At 61.8% G+C, this 27,118-nt stretch overlaps 1 protein-coding gene across 25 annotated transcripts in view; it reads right to left on the bottom strand.

Moving 5' to 3' along the window:
- The window catches only part of BIN1 (bridging integrator 1), a 55,392-nt gene that overhangs the window by 3,323 nt on the left and 24,951 nt on the right, over nucleotides 1-27,118 (bottom strand). For 3 of the 25 annotated variants that reach the window (XM_044769198.2, XM_070507396.1, XM_070507395.1), the window contains exons 2-10: nucleotides 25,504-25,584; nucleotides 18,878-18,932; nucleotides 18,553-18,647; nucleotides 17,963-18,058; nucleotides 16,758-16,865; nucleotides 11,944-12,029; nucleotides 11,666-11,741; nucleotides 10,886-10,968; nucleotides 7,586-7,733 (exon numbers count right to left, since the gene is read on the bottom strand). In XM_044769198.2, coding sequence (XP_044625133.1) covers nucleotides 7,586-7,733; nucleotides 10,886-10,968; nucleotides 11,666-11,741; nucleotides 11,944-12,029; nucleotides 16,758-16,865; nucleotides 17,963-18,058; nucleotides 18,553-18,647; nucleotides 18,878-18,932; nucleotides 25,504-25,584 — 828 coding nt within the window. Of the gene's footprint in view, nucleotides 1-121; nucleotides 212-1,124; nucleotides 1,233-2,259; nucleotides 2,284-2,753; nucleotides 2,862-6,041; nucleotides 6,171-7,585; nucleotides 7,734-9,465; nucleotides 9,511-10,885; nucleotides 10,969-11,665; nucleotides 11,742-11,943; nucleotides 12,030-15,876; nucleotides 15,970-16,757; nucleotides 16,866-17,962; nucleotides 18,059-18,552; nucleotides 18,648-18,877; nucleotides 18,933-25,503; nucleotides 25,585-27,118 lie in introns of all 25 variants that reach the window. The other 22 variants (XM_044769179.2, XM_070507388.1, XM_044769183.2 and 19 more) reach the window with 20 other exon arrangements.

The raw sequence follows: 27,118 nt of genomic DNA, 5'->3' as shown, positions 1-27,118 counted from the left end.
TGGACCAGCACAGAGCAAGGAGTGCAGGTGAGACACAGGGCTGGGAGCCGCGGGCGGGAGGACAGAGGGACGGACAGACAGCAGGGAGGAAAAGACAGGGCCTCGGTCCCTGTCGTCTTACGGAGGCTGCTTCACTTGCTGCCGTCTCCCGGGGCTCCTGGGCTCCAGCCGCAGGTTGAGTCCCACCCGCCACCTCCGAGGCCTCCGATGGCTGCAACATAAATGCCAGCATGGGTCAGACACAAGACGCGCGCCACGACCGGGACAGAGGAAGGGGCCACGGAGGGCGGCACCCTGAGTAGCAAGAGCTGGCCAGTGCCTCCACACAGGTCAGGGAGCCCCTGGAGGAAAGGCAGGTCCCGGGCTGGGGACGCAGCTGCAGAGGGTGCTGGCAGGCACGAGATTGCAGAGTGACCTGCTGCTGAGAAGCCCAACACAGGCCCCTGGGTGCCTCCCGACCCTCGCTCACAGGCCGTGCCCTCTATGCCCAAGACCTGGCCAAGCCTCAGCTTCCTCCCACCCGACCAGCCGGGCCCGCCCCTCACAGGTTGGCAGGGGTCTGCTGAGTCAGCACGTGCCCGTCCCAGCCAGAACACAACTCAGGACAGGCCAGAGCAGCCTTTGCCCAGCCCTGGACGCCTGCTCCCCAAGGAGGGAGCAGCACAGCACCAGGCACGATGGTGGGGCACAGGCAAGGCAGAGTGGACGCTGCCGGCCTCAGTCAGGCTGACCTCAGCCAGCACCAAAACTCGGCCACCTCCGAGCTCCGGGAGCAGGCACTCAGCCTTCCTAGCCCCCATTTCCTCATCTGTAAAAGGGGGAAATGTGTCTGTTAGGGTGAAGATTAAAGGAGAAAATTCTGGAAAGTAGGTGCTCTAAACGCTCTTCCCTCCCACAGCAGGGGCTGGGGTGGGGCTGGCAGGTGGGAAAGGGGCTGATCTGACCCCAGCCACCCCTAGCATGAGCGACAAGCCCCATCCTAGGCCCTCCTGGCTCACGGACCTGGCCTCACCCCCACGCCCATAGTGGCCTTGTCCATCCTGTGCCCCGTCCTCTGGGCTCCCCCTTCATGCTACACCCTCAGAAACCAGGGACAAATGAGGGGCAGGCAGGTGGGCACTTACTTGGGCAGGCCCCAGCTCGGCCGTCTGGCTGGGCCAGGCCACAGCAAAGGTGCCCTCGGCAGCACTGGGCTCCCTGGAAGGCAGGCCGCCCGCTGGACTCTCTGTGGGCTAGTGATGGGCCGGGGAGAGCAGGGCGGGGGCGGAGGCGGGGAGAAGGTGTTGACAGGGGCACGAGACAAGAGAAGACTGTCATGAGCCACCCAGCGTTGACAAAGGGGAGTGAGGGGTGCCTGTGGCACACAGCCTGGCCGAGCCCAGGAGGGGCAGACGCAGACCCCTGAAGAGACGCCCACTCCCATCTCCTCACTCCTACCACTGCCAAGGGGATGGACAGGCGCAAATGTGCCACCCGCAGCTCAGCACAGCGACGTCCATTCGGCAAATGGCTCTGCTTGCTCACCCCAGGCTTTCTCTGGCCTCCTCCAGAGAGAAACTCTATTGTGGAGCTTTTTCCTCCGAGCTCCCAGGATCTTGGGCTGCTGACACCTGCACACCAGTGCCCCCACTCCTGCAGGAGCTGTGTCACCAGTCATTGGGCAAGTCCCATGCCCTCCCTGAGCCTCTCTGTCAAGCCACCAGGTGACGCCGACACGTGCCGGGCAGGCCCTGCTCACAGAAGGGCCCCTGACCTCACCCTACCTCTCCTGCCTGTCACGTCATCCCTCCATCCCTCCTCTGTCCCACCAGCTCCAGATGCCACTGCCCTGCGGGGCCCCTGATGACAGAAGGCTCCTCCAGGGCAAGGCCCCTCCCCTCCGCGGCCCTCCTAACCCACAGGCCTCGGCCCAGCAGGAGGCACCCTCTCCAGCCTGGATGGCAGCTGGTCACTGTCTAGGGCCACTCACAGGCCCTGACAACTGGCCCAACCATGGAGGACCCTCTTCTCAGGCTAAACCAAGGAGCCCCTTTCCATGGAGCCTGGCTGAGGGCTCTGTGTCTCCACGGGGGCGCGAAGCAGCAGATCAGCTGGAGACGAGGCAGCTGCGCCAGCTCCCTGTGCGTGTGAGCACGGGCCGGAGCATGTGTGTGCGTGCACCTGTGAACCGTCAAGGTGCAGGACGAGGCGTGGCGGGCCCAGCACACACAGGAGAGCAGCTCCCCCCCTGGGGGTGGCCACAGAGCACACACGGCTTACCTCCCAGAGGTCCCAGGGAATTGGCTGAGCGCAGCAGAGGGGAGAAGGACAGAGTTAGCACAGAGGTTAGAGACGGCAGTGGGCAAGCATTCCCCAGGGTCACCACCCCACGCCCGCCCCAGGGCCCTGGAGCCCGGCAGACACGGAGCTGGGCTCTGAGGTCTGCGAGAGCCAAGTCCTGGACACGTCTCAGGGGGCTGAGACCCCAGGCAGAGGAGCACCCAAGCACGGGGTGCTGCCAGGAGAGGGGCAGGCGCTGAGACAGACCGCCAGCTGCCAGGCAAGTGTTCAGCTGGCCCCGCCTCAGGGTCCTTTCACTGGCCTGGGTCTGCTCTCTCGCCTTCCCATGGTCAGGCAGGACTGGAGGAGCCATGGGCCAGGGTATGAGTGGGAGGACAGCCTGGTGACCCCAGGACTCCCAAAGGCCTAGACCTACAGAGGCCCGCGTGGCCAGCGAGCAGACACGAGCCCAGGGCTGGTGGGCTCAGACCAACCTGACCAGAGGGCGTGGGCGCCTTCACGGGACTCGCCACAGGCGGGAGGGGGTCAAAGTCCAGGTCCAGCAGACTGGCCTGCTCCGAGAAGGGGCCCGGGGCCTCAAACTTGGCGGCAGCAGCAGAGGAGGAAGGCAGTTAGTGACAGGTAGGGACCGTCGACACAGGCACACACAGCAGGCACTTGCACTCAGGGACACGTCCAGCCCTCACACGAAGGGGTGCTGCCCACGCCACACACCCTGGCACAAGCCTGCACCACACAGGATGAGGCCTGGAGCCCACCTCAGACATCGGCCACAACTGCCGCCCGACCAGAGCCAAGCCCCCAATCCCCCCGTCTCGTTCTGCAGGCAGACTCAGGCTGCCCTGTGCCTGCGCTTCCTCTCGGCTCCCTGGGCCCACAGCTGCCCCACCTCGTCCCTCCCCGAGATGTAGCACAGCTACAGCCGGCTGGACAAGACAACCTGTGGTCCCCCCGACCTGGAGGGCCTCTAGGACAGGCACAGGCCTCCCCTCACTGCCCCATACGAACAGGTCACCCTGTGGTGACAGCTACCCACCAGTCAGCTCCAGGGAGCGAGGCCAGGGCTGAGGCAGCACACGTTGCCTAGGGGCCCAATCTTAAACATGGGGGTCCCCAGCACCTGGGGGACCCATGTTCAAACTGCAGATCCTGCCCCCACCAGCAGAGAGTCCCACTCAGGGGGTCTGAGTGCAGGCCAGGAATGTGCACGCAGCAGGCATGGCCCCAGGAGGCTGGGAGGGGGCCCTGTTCACGTTGTGAGAAACCAGCCCCACTGTAAGCCGTGCCAGACAATTGTGGGAAGAAAGGGTCTTTCTCAGAGCCGCTCACAAGGCTGCCAGGCTGGGTCCACAGGGGACATGCTGCCCTCACAGGAGGAGGGCCTTGCTCAACTGCTGCAGCCTTCATGTTGGACGCAGCTTTCCCTTTGGAGGCCATGGAGGACTTTGCCCAGGTCCTAGAGGACAGAGCTGGCTCGGCCCCGGGGCCTCCTCCCCCACCCTCCTGCAGCGCTGGCAGGCACAACCCCACAAGCCCAGGCGAGCCCAGCTTCCGGGCACCCAGCACTGACAGCAAGCACCCTCCAGCCTGCCTCCACCGGAGCCTCCATCAAGAAGGACCCGAGAGCTGAGAGCGTGGGGAGGAGCTCCCCAGAGAGGCCTTCATAGCTGAGCTGCAGCCTACAGGGAGAGACCAGACCTTCGCCCTGAGAAGGCTTGGTGCCAGCCATCCCGCAGCTCGAGGCAAGGCCTCCATGCCGGCCAAGTGCACTCACTTTCCAGACAGGGGACCCCAGGCCCTGAGCCCCTGCCCCAGGCTCACCCCCAGCTCTGACTTTCCTTTACTTTGAGCCCTGTCCCATGAGCCTGGGGGAGGGTGGTCACTGCTCAGTCCCCACAGCCGTGCCGTCTCAAAATCACTGAGTGCTCAGGACACCACGAGTGCACGGCCTCCAGGTGCCCTCCCCCCAGCTGGTGGGCAGCACTTCTCTCCTCTAGGTAGCCCCACCACTCGCCCCTTCTCAGAAGTCAGCCAAGTCCAGACAGCCACCCGTCATGCTCCAAGCGGACAGGGTCACCAGGCCAAAAGACAGGCTGTATCATCCCTGCCCCTCCTCCCAGGCCAGCCTCCCCACCCTGCAGGACAGGGACTGTCCTTCGGCACGGGACACAGGCTACTCACCACGACCCAGCAGAGCAGTGGTGTTAGCACAGCATCATGGCAGGGGACCAGCCCACCCCGGCCCCAGGCAGCAGCACCCACAGGGCACACTCCCGCCCTCGCCAGGCAGAGACCCAGTTCCCTGAGCAAGTGGAGGAGGCAGCAGGGGAAGCATGCAGTGAGCATGGAGGGGCACACCCAGTGCGTGCGGTCTGGCTGAGGTCAGGCCCACAGGTTCCTCCCCCGTTAACTGGGGACAACCGCCTCTGAGAGGACGGCTGAAAACCCAACCAGGTCGTGTAGGTAAGTGGCTGACACCATTCCCTGCTCAGCGTTCACTCACTCTTGCTCACCCCATCTCCCTCGTGTGCAACCTCACCAGCCAGCAAGCATCTCAGTAGCAAGCTACCCTGGAGGTCCCTCTCCCCGCTCCCCCCACCCCGGCTCCAGGAGCACCTCGGCCAGCCTCGGCCACCTTCTACAGAGAGGGGCTCCTGCACATCCAGCCCTGGGCCAGGGCTTCCCCGCTCTGCCCACCTAGCGCCTGTATTCAAAGTTCCTAGTTCTAACCTGAAGTCCTCCCTGGGGGCTTGAAGCCCCTCGCCCCTAGGCCCCTTAGCAGAGACCACTGTCCTCAGTTCCCAGCTACCTCTCCATCCACACTCACCCCTCTCGCCCGGCCCCTCACCTCCAGGCCTCAGGGCTTGTGCAAAGGAGTCTGTGGGAGGCAGAGCCCAGAGACCAGGCAGTGCTCCAACACGGGCCCACGTGGGATTAGCCTGGGAGCAGCCAGTCACAAGAGGCGAGACCCCACATGGAAAGGGCCCTGGCTGTGAGGCCTGGACACCAGGCTCCGAATGTCTAGCACACTGTGGACCCTGCAAGCTGAGCAGACAGTGTGCAGCCCACTCCAGTGCTCCCATGGTCACCTTCCCTGCTCGGCCCTCCTTCTGTCCATCTGTAACAGGCATTACATGCCTTCTTAGGGCATTTACAAGCAGCAGCTCTGCTCTGAAGCCCAGCCACCACCCCACATCCAAGGGCTGCCAGCAACTCTGGGAACTAAAGTCTAGGTGCCTTGGCCAGACCTTCCAGGACCTTCCCAGCTGCCCCTGCTGCCTGCTCTCACTGCCTCCCACAGCGGCACCCTCCCAGCACACAGAACTCCCAGAAGTCCCTAAGCCCTTCTCTCACCCCTCCTGGGCTACGTACAAGCTGCTGTCTCTGGCTAAAGCACTGTGTCTGCTCGTAGCCGCCTGCTCCAGGAAGCCTTCCCTGACTGGCCCAGGTCCTCCGTGTTCACTGCCCCTTTCGACCAGAACATCAATGGAACCGCGAGGCCATTGCGGAGCTGTCTGTCTCCACTAGAACGGTTCACCTGTGTGCCTGCGTCTGGCCACAGTACATGCTCAGAGATGGATGAGGAATGATGGAGGAAGGGATGGATGGATGAGCGAGAGGGAGGCTCAGGGTCAGTCTCTCCAGCCAGCTTCTTGGCTCTTGAGGCAGAGGCCCAGGGCGTGGGATGAAGAGGGAAGGCCATGCACGCCTGAGAGAGCAAGAGGAGGGAAGAGAGCTGGGCCGCGGCGGCCGCGGCTGACCTGGGAGGGGGTGGTCACGCTGATCTCAGGGACAAACGTGTCGTCAAACAGGCTGAGGATCTGCTCCTGCTTGACCTCCTTGGACGGGGTGTGTTTGGGAGGCGGAGGGACTGGTGGGCCTTTCCGGAGCTGTGGGTCGGCAGCGGGTGAGGGGGTCGTGTGGGGAGGCACAGCAGAGCGTCGGGGATGGGGACAGACAGACAGAGACAAAGCCACAGTTAGTCACACCCAGGCCACAGCCCCACCCAGGCAACCGAGAAAGACAGAGCAGGAAGAGTCACTGCTCCCCAAGATACAGACGCCAGGACCCCACGGCCACCCTGGGGGAGAGTGAGGCAGGGCATCCAGGAACGCTGTGCAGAGAGGAGAAAGGAGGGGGAGGGGAGAGGACGGGAGGGGAAGAAGAGAGAAAAGAAAAAGAGAGCAGTACAGAAGAGGGAGAAAGCAGGGAGCAGCCGCCCGGGCCACCCAGGGCCGCTGTCGGAGGGTCTGGGCTCCTGCCCACCCAGGTGAGAAGCTGGAGAGAGAAACGTGGTGGAGAAACAGCCCGGGTGCCCGGCCTGCCCTCCAGCCCTACTTTCCTGAGCCCAGACCCCTCTCTTCACCTCCTGCAGGAGGCCCCCGTCAGCCTCTGCTGTCACATGTGGAGGCCGTCACCTGTCAGGGCCGGCATGGAGCCAGCAGAGACCCAGGAAGAGGGTCACACGTCTGCCCGTGTGGGGGGACCTCAGGCATGTCACGCAACCCCCCGAGCGTGGGTTTCCTCACTTGTCAGCTGGAGCGATGGCAGCACCTGCCTCAGGGGGCTGTGAGGATTCAGTGAATGAAAACACGGACAGCGTGGGCACAGTGGCCAGCCCAGATAAGCGCTATTCAAGTGTGGGCTCTCATCACGGCTCTTAACATCATCATCCTAATCAGCGTGGGCCGGGTGATGGCCTAAAACCAACAGAGCCACTGCCAGCAGCAGACGCTGGGGAGAGACTAACAGGGCTGACAGGCCAACAGAGGCCACCCTCCTCCCTCCCTTTCCAGCTCCTGGGGATGCTGTGGAAACCTGGAGAAAGCTGGGGGCACGGGGCCTGGCTTCTCCAGGAGGGGCAGTCCAGAAGCACAGAGCCTGCGACCCCTTGTTCACCTCACAGTCTCCTCACTGAGCCCTTTCCCTTGCTGCCCCTTTAAAGATCCTGCAGGGCCCCATGCAAGGGAGACGGCCAGGAGGAGAGAAAGGCAGTCACCTCCGCAGACTCTAGATGCTGGGAGCTCAGGGCCCAGAGCCTGTGTCTCAGGAGGGAAGGAACATGGAGACAGCAAAGTACCCCGCAGGCCAGGGAGAGAGGGAAGGGAGGGCACTGCGCTGGGGGAGGAGGACGCACAGTCACAGATGCCCCGGAAGGAGGCCAAGGCCACCAAGATGAGCCTGGGCCGGGCAAGGCATGAGTGAGGCCAGGGTCCAGACCCAGGCAGAGGACAGAGGACTGGGGAGCAAAGCAGGAGGAAGAGACAGAGGACGAGGAGACAGGCCCCTGGGACATGGTGCCTACCTGTGACGGGGACTTAGGGAGGGCGGCCCCGGGTGTGGCCACACTGGCTGGCTCGGGCTCATGGTTGACTCTGATCTCGGGGGTGGCGGCAGGGGAGCCATCTGGCGGAGGTGAAGGGCTCTTGTTCCCTTTGGCAGGGGCATTGTCGCTGTGGAGGCAAGACAGGACAGGGAGCCTGATGGAGGAAGGCCACAGTGTAGGAGACGGAATGTGTAAATACACAGGTGTGCGTGTGACGCACTGTGCACGCGCAGATGCCCCACGATCCAGGTGTGAAAATGTGTGTGCACATGTGTATGAGCTTGCGTCCATGTAGATCAATGTGGGAGACTGCGGGTGGACGTGTGTCCACAGATTCACTGTGAGAATGGGATGTCCACGTATGCATGAGTGTGGGTCCTTGTGCATCCATGTGTGACCAGCACGTCGGTGTGCATGAGGATGGGTTGAAATGAAAGGAGGTAGGCAGGAGACCACAGGTGGTCGCAGCAGGGGCCTGCCCTGGAGAAAGGGCTGGTCTGCGGTGCCCAGGGGAGCGGCCCCCTGAGGCCAGCCCAGCGCCCACAGACCTCTTGGGGCCCCACCCTCCCCTCACCCAGAGGCCGAGCTCCAGAGCGGGAGAAAGCCAAACCTCCTAGAGGCAGAGAGTCTCCTCCCAGACATCACACAACAGCCCTGTGCCCAGGGCGGGCCCCAAGGCTCAGCCAGACCACAAAGGCCTCTGGGCTGGGGCGTCCCCCACCTCACAGCCCTGCCCCGGGGCTGCCACCCCCATCCAGACCAGGCCTCACTGTCTCACCAGTGCTCCCACAGGCCCTGCAGGGAAGGCGCCCGGGAGACCACCGGCAGGGTGTGAGGGAGGGCACCAGCCACCGTGGGGGTGGTCGCCAGACGAGAGTCTGCGGCCTCCAGGCCAGACGGTTCAGGACCAAAAACAAGGGCGAATGTGTGCATAACCCGCCCCGTGGGTACAACGGGAGCAGAAAATAAAAACCTGTATTTGTACCTGCACCAAGAAACACTAGGCCAGGCACTGGCTGAGACGAGCTGCTAGCCACAGGCGGCTGCTCAAATTTATACCTAAATTAAATGAAATTAAAAATTCAGCTCCTCAGGCACACTGGCGACATCTCAAGTCACCTTGACAGTCACCTGAGGTGAGCGGCTACTGTGGTGGACAGGGCAGGTCATGGAAGGAAACGAAGGGAACCAGTGACCATGTCACCTGGGGTGGGGTGGGGTCACACGATGGAACAGATGTGTGAGCGATATCCATAGTACCTTCTTGTCTTTATTGAATTTATGTTTTCTGGGAATGTACTTGCCTTGCGTCACTTAACAACAGGAATATGTTCAGAGAAACGTGTCGGTGGGCGATCTCGTTGTGCGAACGCCACAGAGCACGCTTGCACACACCTAGATGGCACAGCCCACTGCACACCTAGACCGTGCGGCACTAATGCTACGGGGCCTCATCACACGTGCGGGCCATCACTGACTGCCACGTCGTTATGCAGCGTGTGACTGTACACACGAACCTAGCACACACACACGTAAGTTTACAAACCGCCCGTGCTGCAGCCTCTTTCCCTGAGCCTCCCCAGGCCCCTGCTGGCTACATTCTCCACCTGTTAATGCCCCTGGGGCGCGGCCCGGCAGACTCGGTGCTGCAGAGGACGTGCTGCCCTGCGCTCGGCTGTCCGGCCGCCCCCATGCCCCCAAGAGGCCCTCTACCCCCAACACGCACACGGCACAGCAGCCCGGCCATAGCCGGCCCTCGGGAAGGCGGGGTTAGTGCGCCCTTGGAGAGGGCTAGGCGCATGCAGGGGCCGGCGGGCCGGGCTGGCCCAGCCGCACAATGCCGCACTCACTGCCGGTACCTGTTCTTCTTTCTGCGCAGCCGGGAGAACAGTTTAGTTTTCTTTCTGTGGGACGGACGGGACGTGGAGGCCTTCATTTGAGGGAAGTGCCAGATTCGGGGCTGGCCTGTCCCCTTCCCTCATCAGCAACCCCTCTGCTCAGAGGACAGCAAACGGCCACAACCTCTGCCACCACCCGAGGCCACGAGAGGGCCTGACCCTGAGCGCGGGCCGCCTCCTCCCCAGGGCCTGCTGGCCTCGCCACTGCCAGGTGCCCTGGAGCGCTGCTGGCCAACAGAGCACACGAGCCAGCAAGCTGGAGGAGGGCACTCAGGGGCTCAGAGGACCAGGAAGGAGTGGGTGGCTGGCCAGTGGGGGCTCCCGGGAGAGGAGGTGACTGGGCCACAAAATGGGCCACTATGCTTTCAGGGGGTCACGAGGCTCCACATCCCCACCTCTGCCCTCAGACCAGCCACTGTCCAGCAGGAAGGAGCCTGGCCCACGTGCAGGCCCAGGATGGCCACCACTCACCGCCCTCCTCACCCATCCTGGACACCCCTTCTGTCCCCTCCAGGCCAGGCAGCTGCAGCGCAGGGGGGCCGGTCCTCCTGGGACCTGGGACCCCGTCCTAGTCTCTAGGCCACCCTCTCCCCAAACCCTGCGCTGTCACCTGCAGGGCCCCTCTCTAGACCACGTTTTATTTTCAGGGGCGAAGAAGAGCAATAACATTCACTGAACACCTTCGCAGCCCTAGGTAGTGCCCCAGCTGCCCCAGCAAGCAGACAATCACCCCCTCTCATAGACAGGAAAGCGAGCTCCCCGGTGCTCCACGCTGAGCGACGCCCGGCCACAGAGGAAACGAAATCTGGACTCGCTCTTGTTTCCCCTGAGCCACAGCCAGGGGGCAAGGCACTTGCCCTCCTCGCTCACAGGCTCCCCTCAGGAAACAGGGATCTCCTGGCAGGGGGAGGACCCCCACCCCACCCCGAGGCCAGAGCCAGAACAGGAACGAGGACAGCTTTGCGGTGTGCAGAATGCCGCCTTCCAGGGACTGGAACCTCCCAGGAGCAGGAGAAGGAAAAAGTGGCGCTACCCCTCTGCTCTAAGAAGATGGCTCACTTCCCAGAAGGCTCCACGTCCGTCAATCATTTAGTCCCCACCCCCCCACCTCCGAGCTGAGCAGGCGCCCTGACTGCTCCTGCCCCACAGATGAGGAAGCCAGGACGGTGATCTGCAGACTGACCTCTTCATGGGACACCCCGGAGCTGTAGGGGGTGCCCTCCGCAAGTCCCCTGAGCACAGGGAGGCAAGCCAGAAAGGCGAATCCCAGAGGGACGCAAGAACAAGCCTCGTCTGACCTTGCATGAGTCAGCGAGCACCAGGCGCCAGCCCCCACCACACCTCCCCACGCCCATGCCGCAGGGCAGTGGGCGCCACATACCTGGGCTGGGCCTTGACCGTGAAAGTGTTGCTGCCGTGCTGTTTCTCCAGGCTGACCAGCACGTCGTTGAGGTTCTGGTTGAGCTGCAGAGGGCAAGCAGGTGGGGGTGGTCTGGAATCCGCCACCATCACTTCATCCCTCTGGACCCTAGAGGCAGAGCCAGACCCACCCACTGCCCAGAGGGAGGGAGCTGCCAACACGGGGTTTCTCCAACTCGGCTTTAACAGTATAACCGTTAAATTAAAATGAAAATAACACAACAGAGGAGTGTAGGCTAATCAGACCCATTGTTACAACAGATTCTGACAGATAAAGCAGACTTGTTTCAATATGTTAAGCAACATGGGAGAAAAATTAAAAATTGAGAAAATTCTAGGAATCTATTATTTGCCTACAAATTGGGAAACTACCGTCATTCTCTGACACAGAGCCCCCTTGGTCAGGGTAGCCTGAGAACACGTTTACTGTCACAGGGGGGCTGGCTCTGTCCAGGCAAGGAGAATAGGTCTGGGAGCAGGGCACAGGCCGGGGCCTCCCCTCCCGCCCCTGCTCCCAGCCTCCCCAGCACACCCAGCCCCTCCCAGTGGCCCAGACTCTCTGCTTCTTGAGGGTGGGGGCTAGGCGGCTCCTCCCAGAGCCCAGAGGGGGCACTGTGTTCACTAGTATGTGCCAAAGCCCAGCAGGAAGAGGGAGCTCAGCCTGCCACTCCATGCCTCTGAGCCTGGCCCGTCAGGGGGGAGCACGGCGGAGGCCCTGAGGCCCACAGTGACCAGGGCATACCTTACTCATCTCCTTGTGGAAGTTTTCCTCCAGGCCCGCAATGCTCTGAAACGTGTTGACATAGAAACCTACACGGCTGCAGGAGCGGGGGGAAAAGGGCAAAGTGAGCACACAGGTCAGGGTGGACAGCCCAGGAGAGCCACACACGCTGATACACCTCCACTACCACCAGAGACACAAACCCTGAGGGCACGGGGCACCCAGGACAGACACACGTGACACAGCCACGCAGCCTCGAGGGGAGGCCGAGGCTCAGCCCTGCCACCTCTGGCCCTCACCTGTTCCACAGGGATGGCAGCTCCTCCTGCAGATCCACATTCATCTCCTCAAACACCTTCTGGGCTTTGATGAGCTCCTCCTCGGCCTGAGGGGCAGGACAGGTCATCCCCCTCTGCTGAGCCTCTGTCCCAGCCAGCCCAGGCCCACCCCCAAGACCTGTGCCACCCAACCTTCCTCTCTGGGACCAGGACTCTTGGCAAGATGGAGGCTGAACTGGATGTGGACGCCCAGGGAAGACCCCTCAAACAGCCCCTCAGGCCCTTGCAGCTAGGCCAGTGGGGGCTGTTCCAAGAAGGGGAGAGCAGAGCAGCCATGGCAAGAGGGAGACCCCCCCTATCTGGCCCAAGTAGGCCACAGGGGAGGCAAGGGATGAACAGGGCACAACAAGAAGGCAAGAGACAAGGGGCCTGGGGGGCACAGTAGGGGCACAGAGGCAGACCCAGAGCCAGTCAGGTGGGGGCCCTGCCCGCTCCCCCGGGAACCCCTCTCCAGCTAAGTGTCAGCCTGCTGCCCAGCTCTCCGGGCCTTGCTGTCCCCTCCTGAGGATTCCTTTCCCCTTTCTCAAGACGGCTCCCACTCAGCCTCAGCCACCAACCTGCATTTCACCTCCCTGGGAGAGGCTTTCCTTCCCCCCCTCACCTCCCCCCACCCCTCTCTCCTCTGTGACCTGTCCCCACCCAGGCAGAGGGCAGGGCCAGGGAGGAGGGAGCTGGGCTGCTGGGCAAGGTGCCTGTGCCCTCCCTGAAGGCCTTCCCCAGGGCAGGCCCTGTGCCCTCCAGGCCTGCTTACACCCACCAGGTGGTGGCGCTAAGGCCCCATCACAGAGCAGAAGGACATAGGGAGCAGCAGGCACCCCCCTCTCTGAAGGTGGAGGGAGGGCCAAGGGGAGGCTAGGGTGAGTCACAGGCCCCTCCAGAGAAGGGGCTAGCTCCTTCTGGACAGCGCTGCTGGAAACAGTGACTCAGGGGGGTGACTTGGATTCAGGGTCTGAGTCACAGCCCTGGAACGTGGCAGCTCCGCCCAGGAGAACACTTCCCCCCAGCAGCCTCACGTTCTCAGGCCTTCTGGCAAAGGCAGCCAACCGGCCTGACGGCCAGACTCTCACAAAGCCAGGATTTCTGCAAGCCCACCCAGCTGTCCCATCCCGCTTCAGGCACCAGATCAGCCCAAGTCAGCCCCTCCCCTGCTGTGCAACGACCCCCCCCCCCCGCCACCTCCCCCGCCCCACCCCCGGGCTGAGCTGTGGTGACTTGGGGGTGCAACTAGAGGAGAGAGGGGCCACCATCGCTCCTGACTATACAATTACCTTCAGGTTGTTGGAACCTGCTAGAGTGGGCATGAGCTCCTTGCCTAACTTTTTAAAATCTAATTTAACAATTAAAGGTAGAATAGGAAAACAAAAATGTCTCTAAACACGCATGCCTTAGGCCACTCCTGGAATAGCCCAGATCTGGTGTGACCTCTGAGCCATGGCCAGGCCATCCCTGCCCTACTCCTCTGAGCACCCCAGTGCCTGAGCGGGCGCTGCTCACAATGGCTTGTAGAACCCACAAAATGAGCGACCCCACAGGACCAGCCTCAAGCGCCTCGCACTCTTATACACGCCTCCCACTCCACTGCAGAGTCTGGCTCAAATCCCGTGTCCCCCCACTCCACCTTGACCACCCCAGCTCCTATACCCGCAGAGACCACTTCTCCGTGAGCATTCAGCTGCCACCCCACCACCCTGGTCCCAGCTCCCCAAATGAACAATCATGACAGTGAGAATGTTGACGGCACAGCTGCTCACTGCTGTGCGCCAAGCCCTGTTCACACGTCCCAGCAACAGAGCAATGCTGCAAAAAACAGAGCAGCTCCGTGTTAGAGTTCCTGGAAGTCAGGGCTGGAGTCTTTTATTCCCTTTGGGTCACAGTCCTCCTCCTCTTCCAGCTCTTTCAGAAGCACATGGCCGGGGGGGAAGAGCTGTCCACTGCGGGGAGCATTTGCAGCCCCAGTGGCTCTGCTGCATGCTTCTGGGCACAGAGCGCAGACCCAGAACGAACTGCTCCTCAGGCAGCAGGGCCCCAGGGGCCTGCAGGCAGGTTTTGGGAGACTGGAGCAAGTGTGGAAAGCAGCTCAGAACTAGCCCAGGGGACACCTGGAGCTGGTCAGCCCTAGAGAGCACAGCCTCACAAGGCTGCACTGTCTCCCCAAAGGTAAGTCAGCCAGCAGGGCCCCAAGTGGCCCAGCTCATAGCCAGCCAGCTGCCCACAGGAACTCTGAAGGCTCCCCAGCTTCCAGCAGGCATGTGGCAGGTGGGGGCAGAAGGAAGTCACGCTCAAATAAAAATTGGATCCAAGTGGGAAAGCCAACTCGGCTGAAAGGCCAAACATCTGCAGCCTGACGTCCGAAGACGAGGTTGTAAGCCTTGGCCTCCCTGCCCTCCCCGGGGCGGGGGCCTCCAGCAGGATCCCCCAGGCCCAAAAGCAACTGCAGAGACCACCCTAGGCCCCACAGTCTCCCAGGGGCTTCTCCCACCCAAGAAAAATGTTCACCTGGCCTCCTGCCAAACCCATTTCAGAAAAATTATGCAGAAACCCCGGCTGTGTGTCAGCAACCCCATTCCCCCTCCAGCCAGAAGTCCTGAGCTCTGCAGGCAGGACAGGCCCACTCCAGCCCTCGCTCCTCTTCCACCTCCTGCAGCAGAGGAGGATGTGCGCCTATCGACGGCTAGGCCACCTTCCCCAGACCCTGAAAATCCAGGGCCACCCGACCTCAGGGTGAGGCTGTCAACAGTTCAGTGCCTCCAAAGTCAGCCCACAGCTTTGGCCTAAAAGAAATCAGGCAGCAGGTCAGGTAAGAAATTGGGCCATGAGCCCTGCTGAGCCCAGAGCTCTCCACATCACCGGCATTCAACATATGTGGGTTGAAGATGATGAAATCAGGAGGTGGTCCAGAGAAAACGCAGCAGCTGCCCAGAGGGAAACCCAACCTCCTGGGTCGGGCGTCTGTCACTCCCTCCCACCCTGGGATCATGAAGGGGCGCTAGAGTCATGTCAGTTTCACTGCCGAGAAAACCACAAGGCTGTCTCTCCCAGGCACTGTATCCAGCGGTCCCTGGTCACACCCTGCTCACCCAGGACCTGGCCCATGCTAAGGGCAGGGGCTGAGAAGAGTGAAGGATGGCCAGGGTAGCAGGATCATTCAGGAGTTTTGTACAAAGAGCCTCCTCTGGAAGCCTTCCAGGACCACTGTGGTTCGGACTCTTTGCCCTCCATGAAACTCACAAAGAGCCGACCCTCTAGGCCCCAGGTGTCAGCATCCCAGCCAGACTGAAAAACCCTCCCAGTGTCCCCTCCAGGGGCCCACAGGTCCCAGGGGTCCCCATGAGTCTGGCCAGCTGTGGCAGGACCACCCACATGGAGCCCCAGGCCAGGGAGCTAGGATAATAATGAATGACCCAGGGCTTGAGTCAAGCAAGCCCAAGCTCAGCCACTAGGCGGCTCTGGGAGCCGGGGCAGGACATTGTGCTTCTGTGGGCAACTTTGTCTCCTCAGTAAATTCAGGATAGCCTCACAGTTCTTATAAGGGCTGAAGGACAAGCACGCCAGGACAGGAGCCTTAGTGACATCACGTCCCTCCTGGTAGGAGCCTCACAGAGGATAAGCATCTCCGAGGCTTTCCTGAGTTCCTGGAGGCTAGAATTTCAGAGTCTCAGGACTACAAAGACCCAGGTCAACCAGTGCCCCAGCCTCTCTCTGCCTCATACATTTGACCTCAGGTCTCCCAGCAGACGCATCTGAAACAGCCCTGCCTCCCAACCCGGGAAAGGAGCTGAGCCCTCCCCCACCCAGGGGCAGTGCAGGGCAGCTGGGCAGACAGGCGCCCAGTGCCAAGGACAGGACAAGAGACCAGAAGGCGCCAGCACGTGCAAGGTTAGAAGCCAGTGTCACCTGATTTCGGAGCAGGTTAGTTTGAGCTACGAGATGAGCCTGCAGTTTGCCTTGGCACCACTGGGGGGCGGCTTTCTCAAGCAGCGAGACAGGCTGGGGGTGGGGAGGGGAGGTCAAGGCAAAGGAGAGTGGAGAAACAGGAGGGAGACGGGAGAGAGAAACAGAGACACAGATATTAAACACCAAGTCCAAACATCCCAAACGCAGAGACAGACAGGCTGGCCACCCCCCAGGGGCCGGCCCCCGACAGCAGGGAAAAGCCCTCTGAGGCTGACAGAATGAAGGGGAGCCCCAAGCGCGGGCGGAGACGGGGGGTGAACTCCAACTGCAAAGCAAAACGTGAGAATCGTTAGCAGGGGCAGAGGGCTGGGCAAGCGCGGTCGGCCGCTGGCATGTGGAGAGTGTGGCCAGCCCTAGCCCCAGCCCCAGCCCCTGGCTTGTTCCAGCTGAGACAGGGTCACATCAGATCCCGTGACGGAATTCCACTCGGAGTACGCCAGGCCGGGCGGGCCTGGTCCCAGTGTAACCCAAGCCAGGTCTGCTCTCATTCTGGAAAGTGGCCAAGTGGCCTCAGGGCGGCCAGAGGGGCCAGGGGCCAGGGGCCAGGGCAGGCACCACAGGATGGGCCAGAAGTGGGCCCTCACCAGGCGTCCTCCCACTTCCCCGCCCGGGGCCAGCACCCCCCCACCTCCCCAGCTCTGCGGCCTGGGACTAGTCACGGCTGCACAGCCCTCACAAGGGGGCTGACTGCTGCGGCCAGGGGAGCGGTGAGAACCAAGGCTGCAGAGGGGCGCGGGGAGCGCAGCACAGACGGACAGCTCCTCCTGGGCTCCCCGCTGCGCCTCCCAGAAGACTCCCCCTGCCCGCCCACCAGCCCTCACCTTGGCGATTTTGGCTTCATCCTTCTTTTTGGCAGTTTGGAGGGACTCGAAGTGGTGCCGGGCACTGTCGTAGTCCACCAGCTTCCGCCCTCGCTTGGCGATGCGTGACTGGGGGACAGATGGAGGAGGAGGGGCTGAACAGGGCCTGGCACTCATGCTGAGGAGCTGACCCAGGCTGGGCCCAGAGAAACCGGGTCGTGGGCGCAGGGCCGTGGATGCAGCCGGAGGGCCCAGGGCAGGAGACCCCAGGCTCACCGAGTACATCTAACGCATGCTTGAGACACGGGTGCTCAAACGCTTCTGGTGGCAACAAGCTCACCCCCTCAAGGCAGTCCATGTCCTCTGTGTCCTTTCTCATAGAGAGGTCACACCGATTCCTTGCAATATTAACCCATTTGTCAGCATCCACCAGCCGGTACTGTGTGGGCTGAGCCACTTTCCTGGCCTGGCCCTCAGCTCCTTAAAGACGCCTCCTGGGCCCCAGGCTTATCTTCTCCAGGGCCACCACTGCCAGCCTCCCTTCTGTACTTCCAACAAGGCACCTTCGGGAGCCTGAGGCACCTGCAGTGGGTAGCCAAGGGGGCCAGCATGGAGCACCACCCCCTCCCCAGGGGACAGGTCCAGCACAACGGTCAACACCTGGGCTCGACACCTCTGCTTCCAGGGCCAAAACACTCAGGGTCCCACTCGCCTCAGTGGAGACCCTGGCACAGTGACAGTTTTAGCACATACTAGGCCCAGCAGAGGCAGCTGGCTTTTTGAACATCCGCAATCATACAAATACCCCAGAGAGGAGGCGACACACACAACTGCACACACCCCTTCCAAGCACACACAGCCTGACACAGGCACACTCAGGCACACACGCCCAGGCCTGGATCCCTGTAATACACCATATCCAATCCTACAGTCTCTCCTCAGTGGCACAGCCACACACACACACACCAGGGGTCTCACTGTAGCCCAGAGTCCCAAAGGTACAGGCTCCCAGCTCGGAAAGGCCCAGGTCTGGGGAGGCAGGGGGCTGGGGGGCTGCACAGAGAAGCAGCCCTTGAGGGACGGACTTCCAAGTGAGGCGATGCCTGCCCTCAGGGTAGAGTCCCCCAGCGCTGCGCCAGCCCCACACCCGTTCCTCTCTCCCTCTCCAGTTCCTTAGCCTTGCTGCCGGCCCAGAGCCGGGCAGATCTACAGACAGCACCTCTCACCTTGATGTCAGGGAACTGGCCCAGGTACGTGTCCATGGTGAGCAGCGCCTGGTCCACCAGCTTCTGGTGGAAATCCATCCAGAGCAGGTCGTTGTTCTGAGGGAGGAAGAGCACGTGAGTGCAGCACGGGGGCTCGGCCACCCGGCTCCCAGCTCTCCCTCCCAGGGCCGGGGGCAGCCAAGCCCCATCCCTTCACAGCTCAGTGTCTTCTCAGAACCTCAGTTTCCTCATCATTGAAATGGGGGGTAATGACTCCTGCCCTGCGGCCTTTCACGGCATGACTGTGAGGATCAGATAAGCCCAGGGCTGGTGGGGTCAGGGAAGGAGGCCGACTGAGTCATGAGACACAACACAGAGCTAAGGAATGGCCACAATGCATTACCTCACGACAACCCACCTTAGTGTGAGGGCGTCAGAGGAAAAACATGACCCTCAGAGACGGCAGGTGACTTGCCCAAGGACACACCGCATGTGAGTGCCCCAACAGGAAAGGCTTGTCCAAGAGGGTGAGACAGAATGGGACAGGCCAGCAGCAGCTAAGGCCAGAAGGGCCCTGTGGGCAGGGCCAAGACCACCTGCCCGGCACTCACCTCGGCAATCTTATTCGCGTCGTCCCTGCCAGGCCAGTCGGGCTCATACACCTCCTGCAGACACTCGTTCAGCTTCTTAGAGGCCTCATGCATGGCTGTGGGCCAAAAGGGTCACTCTGCAGCCAGGGCCACTATGGGCCAGGGACGCAAGGGGACCTTTGTCCCAAGGCCAGGAGGTATGTGGGCCTCCACAGACAACCCTTGTCCCCTCACCACAGACCCTGCCACCCCTTCCCAGTTCTGCACCCATCAGCTCCACAGGGGGAAGTCCCCTCACTGTGTCCCATAACGCCCAGCCCACCCAGGAGCCCCACCTGCCCCTTACCTTTGACCGAGGCCAGGTAGGTCCGCAGATCCTTCTGCAGTCGAGTGCCCTCGGTCTACGAAGAGAAAGATGGGAACAAAGTGAGGCCCTCAGGGCCATGTGCCTGACCCTGTCTCCTGCACTCTCACGTGGACAAACGCAGGCTGCTCCTCACAACGCCACGGACCAGCTGTCCTCATCAGGGCATTGAGAGGACAGGAAAAGACAGATGTGCGAAAGTCCCCGGGCGGGACCTGGCACAGCAAGACTCGGAGCAGAGCACTCTCCCCTCTGGTCACAAACATGCACCAAGCACCCACTGCCTTCTTGGCACCGCGCCTGCCTCTGGAGCCCGGGGCCCTAAGGGACATTAATACTGAGTTTGTCAGCACCTGCCCCTTCAGGGCACTATTCTCAGCCCTATAAGGAAGGCAGGAAGACAGAGACCCCTCCGCCCTAGACAAGACACAGGTGCACGGCCGAGTGACACACGACAGCACACAGGAAAGACAAGATGGGCATGGACAGGCCTGCCTCAGATGACCACGGGCCAGGTGACCAACCAGCACAGGAACAGAGCCGGGAGGTGCAGCAACCACCGGACACCTCGTTCCAAACGCTTTAGGTGGTGCCTGAGACCAGCAGGCTCCACGGCATCGCGCCAGGCAAGGAGGGCCCGGGGTGAGCCTTCACGGGGTCAGCAGGGCTGTGATGGACAGAGGACGGCCCCACAGGGACTGGAGACCTCAGGAAGCAGGGCAGAGAAGAGTGGGAACCTCTCAGGACACGCCAAGCTGAGAGGAGGATGAGGATGGAGACGGAAAGGTTGAGAAGGGAGAGCAGGCCAGCTAGTGAGGCCCCCTGAGCCGGGAGGGCAGCCCCCCGGGCTTCCTGAGACAGCAGGAGGAGCAGAGAGTGTGGAACCGTGGGCGACGCCTCAGTCCCCTCTGGGCCATCAACACCATAGAAGGCAGGAGCGGGAGAGCTGAGCTCCAGGTGGGAGGGGGGCGATCAGGCTGAGGCCAGCAGGTGAAGCTCAAGACCACCCCGTGAGACACCAAAGCTCCCAGAAGCCATGTGAAAATGGCAGAAAGCACACACAGGCTTTGGGGCCATGAAGACCCAGCTCTGTTCCTTACTAGACGTGTAGCCGTAAAAAGTGACTAAGCCTCTCTCAGCCTTGTCTCTTCATCTGTCAACTGGGGAGAATGATCCACACCTGGCAGACCATAAGCAAATGTGCTTGCAGTGCCCGCACGGCGCCTGGTACACCTAGGTGCTGGGGGAACAGCTTCAGTGAGCCGGACCAGATCCCAAGCCTTGAAGGACAGCCTCAGAAGATGGGCTGGACCTGAGAATAATGATGCGGAGCAGAGGGGTGACACGAGGAGAGCAGGGCCTCTGGGGACCATGGGCAGCAGTGGCCAAGGCTAGCCTCTGCCGGGCAATGGCACCCTCCTGGCCTCTCCCTGACCTGAGGCCTTCCACACTTCCCCACCCCTTTGTTTTGGATTCCCTCACCCTGGTGGAGGGTTAGATAGACACACACACAGTGGCTGGCCAGGGTTCCAGGGGACCAGCACCCCACAGAGCACCGGCCCAGAGCTCCTACGGAAGACGGAAGGTGGTCTCCACCCCACAGGTCAACACTCCTGCCGAGAGCAAGCAGGGCCGCGGCCCCCTCCCCAAGCTCCCCCAGGCACCCCCAAAGCCGAGCAGGCCCTCCCTCAGAGCCAGGCCTGCCCCGCCCCTGGTGTCCTCAGAGCATCGAGCGACAGCTGCACCCTGATGCTGGCACTTTCCAGGCACCGTCCTCTCGACACCTCTGTCCCACCTGACAAACGAGGAAACTGAGAGGTGCAGTGACTCACCTGGGTTGCAGAGGGACTGGTGGAGTCGGGGACCCTCCGGGGCTGGGCCCTGGGCCCCGTCTGCTGCAGGGTCCCAAGGGGGCCCCAAGAACACCTGTTTCCTCCGATGCACACCTCCCGAGACGGCGAGAGGGCATGTGGGGGTTCAGGTGCCCGGAAGATGTCGCACAAGTTCAAAAGAAGGAGTGGAGAGGAGAACAGCAAACCCTCCCCAATACTCCTTCTACCCCAGAACAGAGTATACGCAATTCTTAGGAACACCAGAGTTGGAGGCCGGCTGACACAGCCTAAGGAAGAAGAGAAAGGCCAGTCCCCGAGCACACCGCCCTGGACCCCCGTCAGGGCTCGGAGTGGACGCTGTGAGACGGGGAATAAGGAAGGCCCATCCCGCTCGCTCTCGCTACCGCCTCTCTAGTCCCAACAGTTCTACGCTCTGGGGATGAGGACTAAAGTGTATTCATGATGTAACGCCACTGTATTCCTCTGCTGTCCCAGAATACTCCAGACCCAGCTTCTCTTCCTGCCAGGCCTCCACCATCTCGCCCCCCTCCCCACCATGCCCAGCACCTGTCTACACGGCACCCTGCAGAAGGGGTCACCCGTGGGGTGGGCTGCTGCGCTCGCCTGGGCCTCAGGCCGTACCAGGGCCCCTTGTGCTTCCCAAACAAGGCCGCGCTGTGAGCAGGCACGCTGGGCACAGATGTGAAGGAGCCGCCCAGAGCTCTGCCTCCCGTGGGCCAACTGCAGCTGGCCCCCAGGCCGTGTTCCCCAGCCAGTCCCCAGGGTGGGACACAGCTCTCCCCGGCCCAGGGTCCCCGGCCAGCTGCCTCCTGCAGGGCAGCGCCCAGACCAGCCAGCACAGAGAGTGTGTGTTCGCTTCCAAACGGGCTCCCGCAGCCCCCAAACACAGTGTCTCAGAAACAACTCTCCGGAGGCTCCCGGCTTGAACACGCTCCTCGCAGAGAAGCTGGGGGAAGGATAAGGGCCACTGCCCCTCGGCCTGCTCTCCTGGCTCTGCACTCAGGGGTCTGCAAGGGCATCACAGCCCAGACCAACACCTACTGCAGCTCCGTGGGGATGGCTCAGCCAGCACCCCACGTCCCCGCTGCACGGCCATCCAAAGGGTGTCCCTTGCCTCCCCTGCCATCAGCCCCCACCGGTGCCCGAGCCCCCATCTTCCCAGTGGGCCTAGGGGACAGGGACGTCCCCTCCTGCATGGACGCCCTCTGACCCCAGCTGACTCTTGTCCCTCTGCAGTCAATGCCAGAGGATCTCACTCAATAGCCAGGGATGCCCACGTTGAGCTGAGCCGTGGGTGGGCCCTAGGGGCAAGAAGGAACCAGACCTGCCCCACCTCAGTGACAGACATGCAAACAGCAGTGATGAGCCCTGGGGTGCAAGCTACAGGTGGCCCCCAGGAGGAAAGCATGGCCCACTTGGAGGACGCAGGCTGGCTTCCAGGAGGGCCTGAGCTGGGTGTGCAGGACTTGAGGGCACAGGGCAAGTGGGCCATCCAGGGTTTCTCAGTGCAGGGGCAGAGGGCAGGGGAGCTGTGGCTAGTGCTGCATGGGCCCAGGGTCCATGTGGCATGGGTCCCTGTAAAAGCAGGTAACAGCAAGGTAACCTATCCCTGTCCGAGGACCCACTCCCACAGGAAGGGGGTAGGAAATTCGCTTCCTTGATGACCAAACCCCCTGCCCTCCTTGGCCCTAAATGGCGCTGGGCTCACTCGCTTGGTGTTCACAGAGCAAGAGCAGGAAGGCACTCAGCTTCCAGCTTCTCCAGCTCAATCTTCACCCACCTCTCCCAGGATCCCCCAGGCCCTGCAGGTGGGCTGAGGCCAAGCCCATGGCAGCTTCCCAAATTAACCCCCTTAAGAGAAGTGAATCCTGACACCTACCCCCAGACGCCAGTCACCCCCTATATCAGTCAAATCCAGAGCTGCCTTAACCCCCAAGGGAGGGTCACCCCAAGCCTTGAATGTGACCTCAAATTCGCCCCCTCCTGCTACCTCCCTTGGCCCCTGAAAAGCCAGCCTCTCCACCCAACCTGAGGGCACACAGAGCCCCAGCTCAAGTGACCACTCCATGTCCACAGCCAGGGAGCCACCACTGACTACCTTTAGCCCTGGTCTCACCACCCGCTGCCTCTACCCAAGGACCAGTGAGTGACTCCTTGCCTGGAGCCAGGGACCCGGAGGGGGTGACTCAGGGACGAAGGGAAGAGCATCACTCTGGCCAGCTCTGGGGCCAGGCCACAGGGACCCTCAGCTCCCAGACCTGTGGTTCCCTCACCTTCCACCCAACAGCTTAGCCTGCTCTGGGGAGCCCCTGCCACCCCCAGCCCAGCGCTGCAGCTCAGGGGCTGCCCGAAGATTTCTTCCCAGCCCAGCCAGTTGCCCTCAGGACAGGGACGCAGCTCCAGAGAAGGACCTGAGAGTGGACAGATCAGGATTTAAATTCCCAAGGCCCCCACCCCAGCTGTATGGCCTTGGAAGAGTTGCTGAACCTCTCCAAGCCTCAAGTGCCTCATCTGTAAAATGAAGAGAATATGAGCATGCCCTGAAGGATCAAGGCTCGTGTCTATAAAACCCACAGCAGCACCTGGTCCACAGGAGGTACTCAAGTAGCAGTGTTCCCTAAAAGGCTTTCAGAGCACCCCACAACCTGAGGAAGCTGGCAGAAGAGGGCAGGTGCTCCAGCAGCCTCCGGGAGACAGAATCAAAAGCAAAGACTTCAGGCTTCTTATTCAAGCCCTCATTTTGCAGGTGAGAAAACAGAGGCCCAGGAGGCAGGGGCTCACTCAGGGCCACAGAGGAAGTAGACATCTCTGTCACGAGGTCCACTTGGGCCTTGAAATGCCTCCCACTACTGCCCTAGGGGACAAGCAGCCACAGGGACTCCCATCCCTGCCACAGGGAGCCTCGTGGCTGAGCTCCTCTGAGAGGTGAAGGTGCACTTGGCCCTGGGGCTTTTTCCAGAATGCTACCTGACTCTTTCCCAGCATGCTCCCTGCCTCTCTCCCAGCATGCTGCCCAGTCCTCTCCCAAGATGATCCCAGGCCCTCTCCCAGTTGATCCCCAGCCCGCTCCTAGCACGCTCCCAGGCCTCCACCCAGGATGCAACCAGGCCCTCTCCCAGCATGCTCCCAGGCCTCCACCCAGGATGCAACCAGGCCCTCTCCCAGCATGCTCCCAGGCCTCCACCCAGGATGCAACCAGGCCCTCTCCCATCATGCTCCCCAGCGCTTTCCCAGATTGCTCCCTGGCCCTCTCCCAAGATGCTCCCAGGCCCTCTCCCAGCATGCTCCCCAGCGCTCTCCCAGGATACTCCCTGGCCCTCTCGCTGGATGCTTCCAAGCTCTCTCCCAGGATGCTCCCAGGCCCTCTCCCAGCATGCTCCCCGGCCCTCTCCCAGCATGCTCCCCGGCCCTCTCCCAGCATGCTGCCCGGCCCTCTCCCAGCATGCTCCCCGGCCCTCTCCCAGCATGCTCCCCGGCCCTCTCCCAGCATGCTGCCCGGCCCTCTCCCAGCATGCTCCCCGGCCCTCTCCCAGCATGCTCCCAGCCCTGGCTGGTGGGCTGCCAGAGTTCACCAACGGAGGCCCCCTCCCCCAGGCTCCATTCCAGCTGCAGGGGCTTTGGAAGGCACCATCAGCGCTTTCTGAGGCCTCAGACATGGACAGGGAGCGGGGTGAGGCCTGGTTCCTCCCAGCCCCCAGCCCGGGCCCACCTGGCCTAGAGGAGCTTAGACGCTGACCTCACTCCCCACGCCCATGCTCATTCCTCGTGGCCTCTTCCAGCCTCCATCCCCATCTGTCACTCACTGGGGCTGGCCGGCAGAAGCCACAGAGCCACGGCCCCACTCTCCCTCTCTTCCTGCTACCTTAGGCCTCCCTAGGGAGCAGAGAATCGCCAGGGTCATCTCACGTCCCCCTTCCACTGTCCTCAGATAGAGCCACAGAAGTGTCTTATTGTAGACTCAGCTGATCTCCATGGGGGAAGGTTTCAGGGATAATCCATCAGGGTATTCAGAGCCCTTCGGTCAGGAAGTCCTCCCTTGGATCTAACCACTGCCCCCAGGCTGCCAAGGTGATCAAGCCCCTTCTGTCACAGATCCCTGGCCTATAGAAGGACTTGGTAAGGATGCCTTTAAAGTCCCTTGCAGTCTTGGGAACCAGACAAGTATGAGTCTGAATCTACTTCCAAAGCTGGATGGCCTTGGGAAAATTACCCAAGTTCTCTGAGCCCCAAGTGCTTCACCTACACAAGAGGAACGATGACACTGGTCGCCTTATGGGGTTGTTGGGAGGCATCCACAAACAGTCTACAAACGGCCGGCCCGGGACCTGCCACACAGCCAGGCACAGTCACTGCACAGCAGGGGCCCAAATCAAATCTGTCTGGCCCAGCCTCCCCAATAAGCCCTGCCATGCCACTCTCACAGGAAGCTTCTACAGCTCCCAGCTGCCTTGATATTCAAGTTTTTCCAGAGCATGGCCACGATCTATTGCCTTCTCCCACCCAACCCCCATACCCCACCCTCCCTTTCTGTCTTACCAAGGACCTAAAGTACACCTGACCCCTCTTCTTTCCCAGGGTCCACGCCCTGTGCCAGTGCTCTCTCCTCCAGGAAGTCTTCCGTGGCCTCGCCAGCCCACACTGATTCCCCTTCTCCAAGCTCCCTTACTCCACAAATTCGGCTCCTGACATTTTCCACCTGGCAGCCACAGTTGCATTTTCGCAAGCTCCCTAAGGCCAAGGGCCACCCACACTCACCAGCTGCTTGTTGAAATTCTGGACACACTGTTCAAACTGCTCATCCTTTGTCTCATCTGCCTTCCCCAGTTTCTGGAGGACCTGCCAAGGCAGAGGGAGAAGAGAAGAGTGTTACTCAGAGAAAAAGAGTGGCCAAACCAAGAGGGCCCAGTCTCCGATACCACAGACCCCTCCCCACCCAGCCAGGGTCTGGGAGCCACGGCCAACAGCACTGGGGACGGTCAGGAGGTCTCGCAGCTGCTGTGACCCCCCAGGGCAGGACTGAGCGCATCGAGTCCTGAGACCTCTCCACCCTCTCTCCAGGGCTCGCCCCTCGGCCAAGAGGAGGACCTAGGACAAGCCTGCCGTCACCACCGGAACCAGGAGGAGGGGGATTCCAAGCCAGCACGAGGGGCGGGCACCTCCTTGCTGATCTCACACTGCACCTGGGCTCTCCGCCCCTACCCCGGCTGCTGGAAAGTGAGCTGAGCATGAGACGGGCCAGGTGGGAGACACAGGACTCCACTTCCCGAGCCCAAGGCTCACGAACAGCACGGGGAGGAAAAGCCGCCCCTGAGCTGGGAGGCGACACCCCACGACAAGGAGGGCAGCGAGGGCGCTGGGGCCTGGCTCTCCTATCACTAGGAGTGAGCGCCCCATCTGACTAGATTTTCAGATGGGACCTGCTCCAGCCTCCTGCTCTCTCCTCCTCCACCCAGCAGGCCATGCTGGGCTACTCCTGGCACTCACACTCACACTGACACACACACGCATTCACACACACACGGCCTCACGGCCACATGTCCTACTCCCAACTGGAAATCTCCCTTCTGGTGACTCACAACTGTCCCTTTTCAGCTGTGTCAGGGGAGAGGAGGTGGAGAGTAGAGGCAGGGAGATGGTGGTAAATGCAAGGAAGGGGATCCATGGCGAAGAGAGGGGGAAAGACCTAGAAAAAAAGGAAGCTGGACCAGGAGCCTGAGAGGAAGCCCTCACCAGGAGGGCTGGCCCACCAGACCCTCCCAGATCCCCCTCTCTCAGATCCTGCCAGGTCCAGCCCCAGAGCTCTCTCTGTTAAGAGAAAAGAGAGAGAAAGAGAGATAGAGGGAGGGAGGGAGCGAGGGGAGGCAAAACACACAAAGAGGGGTGAGGGCCATGGGAGAGAGAGCAGGGAAAAAGAAAGACGAGAGATGGGGGCACAGAAAGGGGATGCTGAGGCAGAGATGGGGGTGGCTTTGCAGGGAGAGAGGGAGGCAGTTCCCCTCCACAGCCCCGGGCAGGCACCTCCACGGGAAGCAGAAAGGACAACATTGAAATGATCAGCAGAGGCAGCAGCCAAAACCCAACGAGAATGAGAAGGAAAACAGGTGGCAGTGGGTGGGGCTGGCAGGTGGAGGGAAAAGGAGAGCCCAGGGCAAGGACGAGCAGCAGGTGGGGCTGGGCCCAACAGGACCAGGGGAGCCTGTGAGCAAGCGGGCCAGGCCGGCAGCAGTCCGAGGCCAGCAGGTCATCACCAGCACTCCCCTCATCTATGTCCTCCTTTCAAAGTCCCTGAAGTGGGCCACATTGCCTGGAACACAGTTTTGCCTGCCCAGGACCCAGGCCAGGGTCCTGGACTGAGGGCTGCCCAGTCCCA

This window comes from Equus asinus, chromosome 4, assembly GCF_041296235.1.
Source record: "Equus asinus isolate D_3611 breed Donkey chromosome 4, EquAss-T2T_v2, whole genome shotgun sequence".
In the NCBI taxonomy this organism is placed as follows: Eukaryota; Metazoa; Chordata; class Mammalia; order Perissodactyla; family Equidae; genus Equus; species Equus asinus.
The sequence above is the reverse complement of the archived record's forward strand: the minus strand, read 5'-3'. Positions and strand labels throughout refer to the sequence as shown.